We start from the raw sequence: 4,175 nt of genomic DNA, 5'->3' as shown, positions 1-4,175 counted from the left end.
AGAGGTTTTAATACATAGCCAATTTATTTCAAAGTTTAAGAAATGCAAGCTTACGCAACTTTTTAATGAGAATTCTTATCTGGCAAAATCAATGTTACGTGAACCACCGTATATGCCTTTATTCAAATATATAGTGCTACATTTTAGTGGGAAAGAAATTAAATATATATAGTGCTACATTAGTTTCTCCCAACTAATTAAATTTGTTTTCAACTATCTCACTTTCGATTTTACTACTACTAGTATTAAATAATGGTCCTGTATTCCAAAAATAAATAATAAAACATGGTCCTAACCTAATTTTATCTCAATAATAATGCTATCTTTGTTAATCAAGTCAACTTAGTACGGTAACAAAATTATATTTAGCCATTACCCTATAATTGTATCTACTTTCTCACATTTATACTTTGGTGAATTCTTATACTTTTGATTAAGAGAAGAAAAGTCTTGATTTTTGTATTAATATTTAATACATGTTTGCCAATTTGTAACATTGCGGTAAATCACTCTATTTTTGACAAAAATTACTCGTTCAAGTATTATCAAATTAACAACTCGTTTTAACAAACTCTGCCACCAATCTTAACTTTGTGAATGCTGGGGATCGACGAAAGATCCATGATTATAAGAGACATTGATATTATATATCTTTCTAAAATCTTAAGATAATGGGGGTATGAATCATCTCTCTTATAAATTTAACATTTCTTCCATTCTTAGTCGATGTGGAACTTTGCACAACTTTCACACTTGAAATCCAACAATATCCCCCACAAATGTGAGACCTCCACATCCTGACTAGCCTTGATTCACTATAGGATCTATTTTTGCTCCTCCATCGAGTCAACCAGGACTCTAATAATGTTGAGAAAGTCCATGGAGCAAGGTCCAGAAGTGTCATTAGGTCAAACGTCCATGGTTACAAGAGACATTGACATTACATATCCACCAAAAACCTAAAGGCTTTAGGTGGATATGTGGCGTCAATGTCTCTTGAAACCATGAACGTCTGCCCCATTGACACTTCCGGACCTTCTCCCCGGACTTTCTCAACAAGTGGTATTAGAGCCCTGATTATCTCAGTGGAGAGCGGAAGTGGATCCTAGAGTGAATCAAGACTAGTGATATGGGGAACCCACACTTGTGGGGGAGATTGTTGGGTTTTAAGTATGAAAGTTGTGCAAAGTCCTACTTTGACTAGAAATGGAGAAAATGTTAGGATTATAAGATAGATGACGCATACCTTTATTGCCTTAAAGTTTTGAGTAGATATATAATGTCAAGATCATTTATGACCATGAACGTATTTCCCTAGCTTATATACTATTATAGTCACTATGATAAATTAATTAAGTACCATATCGACCATTAATTATTTCATCTTCAAAAAATATTACAAAAACTGTAAAATAGATGAAAAAAAACTATTTTTTAATTTAAAAATGATTTTTTGATAGATTATGGTAAACTCGTTTACCTTAACTAATAATGGATTGAAAAGAGTTGATCTTTAGTTATATTCTATTGATTGTGTTTTTTTATTTCTTGTTCAATTTCATGTTTTTTAGTCACTTCTTATACTTTGAAACTATTTCTATTTTGATAGTTTTCAACTTTATTATTAATAATATATTATTTTATCATTTAAAACCTAAATATCAAAGATAAACAAATACACATTTTTATACATAGGAAAACCCAAATGAACTAGTTATAAATGTGACTGGTTGCCACATTCAATGTGATCAATGTATAAGACACCTTTGGCTCATATGAGTACAGGCATAGGTAAGTAGCACTAGCACCAAATTGATGGAACAATCCTCTGCAATTCCGAAACAAAAACTTGCACTTGCACACAACAACAACCACAACAGAACCAATACTCACACACACCCTTTTCATTAAATTCATTTTATTCTTTGAACCAATACCACACAAGTATAGTAACTAAAACCCCTCACACCTGCATGCAATTTCGTCGTTTAACCAAAAACCCTCACCCTGCAGCCTCTACTCACTACACTTTCCCCCATAACACAACAAACTTCAATAGGGACACTTTTCTTGTTCCTAACTTTATAAATTCCATACCAATTCAAAGAAGAAAACGACAGTACAACCAGGCATTACTCAAACCAGACTTCAATTAACAAAGCATGAGAAAAAAGTGTATGCAACGCAACAAAAACAAATAAACAAAACTTTTCTAGTTCCAAGGTCAACCCACATAAGTCATGATTGTTTTATCAACTGAAGACAAACCAAGAAACTCACTTTACTCTCAGACTTTGTCTTTCTCATTAACCCCTTTTTGTTAACTTTTTGTTCTTCACAGCAGAAAAACAAAAACAAGGCATAAAGTAGAACAAAAGGTTAAAACCATGCTTGCTCTAAAACATTCATAAAATATTAATATTACAAGATTGTCCAATATAGTACTATTGAAATCTATTGCTTTTCAGAACATAGTAGCTAGAAGGAAAAGTACATAGTAGTAACGTAGTTTAACCTAGAAACATCTAAACCCTAAAAACATCAACACAAACAGAATCAACAAAATACTATAAATTAAGCTAATTAACATGCTTAAACCAACTGATTAAGCATTTTGCATCCTGAGTGCAAAAGCATTAAGAAGCTCTTGATACTGAAAACCGGAATTCTCAGCATGATTCACCATGACTTGTTCATTTCCAAAAGGCACGGACTGAAAAGAACTATGAAACCCATTATTAAAATTCTCAAACTGTTGCATGTTGAAATCACTTTGATCAAATCCACCACCTAAAAAATCATTCTTTTGAATCCCCTTTTTCATCTCAAGCGTGTGATCATAGACAGGTGCAGCAGAAACAAAAGGGTCGTAGAAAGTCTTTCCCAAACCTTCATTCTTAATCTCTTGCTTAGGTTTTGGTAAGAACCTGTTGACAATCTCTTCCAATAATCCAGAATCAGAAGACTCTTTAGGAAAAAACTCGTTACCTTCTTCAGCAGAAGTTTTTGAACCATCTAAACCGACAAAAGTGCTGTTCATGTTGTTGTTGCTATTAACACCCCCACCACAGGAATTCACCATACAACAACTAGGAAGAAAAGTAGAACCAGAACTAGAGGTTGAACTAGTACTAGAATTACCTATGTTGTTATTGTTGTTGTAAGAATATGAAAAGTTATCGTGAAAGTGATTCTGAGGGGAAGAAGAAACGAAAGAAGAGTTGGAATTTGAAGAGTTGATGAACTCACGAAACAGAAGCATGTCAAGTGAGGTAGTTGAAGGGTTTCTATGGTTACCGAACTCAGCACCGTTTGTTTCAGAGGCGGATGACCAACCAGAAGACGACACGTGGCGGTTGTTTGCAGTGGTTTTATCAAGAGTTTGTGAATGAGAATGAGAATAAGAATGTTTTGGGAAGTTGAAGGAAGGAAAAGTGGAAGAAGGAGGAGGAGAAGTTGGATAGACGAAGTTCGTACGAGCTTTGATGCCACGCATGGCACGTGCGGCGCAGTCGTAAGCACAAGCAGCTTCTTCAGCAGTGTCGAAGGTACCTAACCAGCGGCGTTCTTTAGACTGAGGGTCTCTTATTTCAGCAGCGTAACGGCCCCATGGTCGGCGGCGTACTCCGCGGTACCTGAGGGCACCGCCGTTGTTGGCGGTGGCGGTGGTTTCGCGTAATGCTCGTTTGTTTGCGGCGGTTGTTGGTTTTTTTGAGGTGGGTTCTGTGATGGTAGTTGGGGTTGTTCCGTTGAGACGGTTGAGGGCTTCTTCCATTATAGTTGGAGTGAAGAGGATGATGAAGGGTTGGTTTTTTTTGTTTGAGGAAGTGAAGGTTGGAATGGGGAAATGGAGAAGGTTTTGAAGTGTCTTGAATATGGTGCGGTTTGGGTGATATTTATAGAGGTGTTTTGTGTTCAATTACTACTGAGGTGGAGTTATTGCATACATCAACTAGAGAGAAATGTGTTATGGAGCCTTATTTTTTCCCTTTCTTTTGTTTTTTTATAGTGAGGATATTAAGAAAGTGATTGATTTGGCCAAGTAGAATGTCCTACACAATAACCATAACTATGACAGACAAAAATTACGCATTGCAATAAAATTAAATCTTCTACTCGCGGTTAGTCATCCGAACCTGTCTAAAAGTTGATTGAGAAAACTCATTTTGATTGGG

At 35.5% G+C, this 4,175-nt stretch overlaps 1 protein-coding gene across 1 annotated transcript; it reads right to left on the bottom strand.

The window, feature by feature from the left end:
- Positions 1 to 2,403: 2,403 nt before the first annotated feature.
- Positions 2,404 to 3,850, bottom strand: LOC131646172 (ethylene-responsive transcription factor ESR2-like). The gene has a single exon (XM_058916300.1). It carries the CDS (start codon positions 3,773 to 3,775, stop codon positions 2,606 to 2,608), a length of 1,170 nt encoding a protein of 389 aa, XP_058772283.1. The 5' UTR covers positions 3,776 to 3,850; the 3' UTR covers positions 2,404 to 2,605.
- Between the last annotated feature and the right edge of the window lie 325 nt (positions 3,851 to 4,175).

The sequence above is a fragment of the Vicia villosa genome, linkage group LG2 (assembly GCF_029867415.1).
Source record: "Vicia villosa cultivar HV-30 ecotype Madison, WI linkage group LG2, Vvil1.0, whole genome shotgun sequence".
In the NCBI taxonomy this organism is placed as follows: Eukaryota; Viridiplantae; Streptophyta; class Magnoliopsida; order Fabales; family Fabaceae; genus Vicia; species Vicia villosa.
The sequence above is the reverse complement of the archived record's forward strand: the minus strand, read 5'-3'. Positions and strand labels throughout refer to the sequence as shown.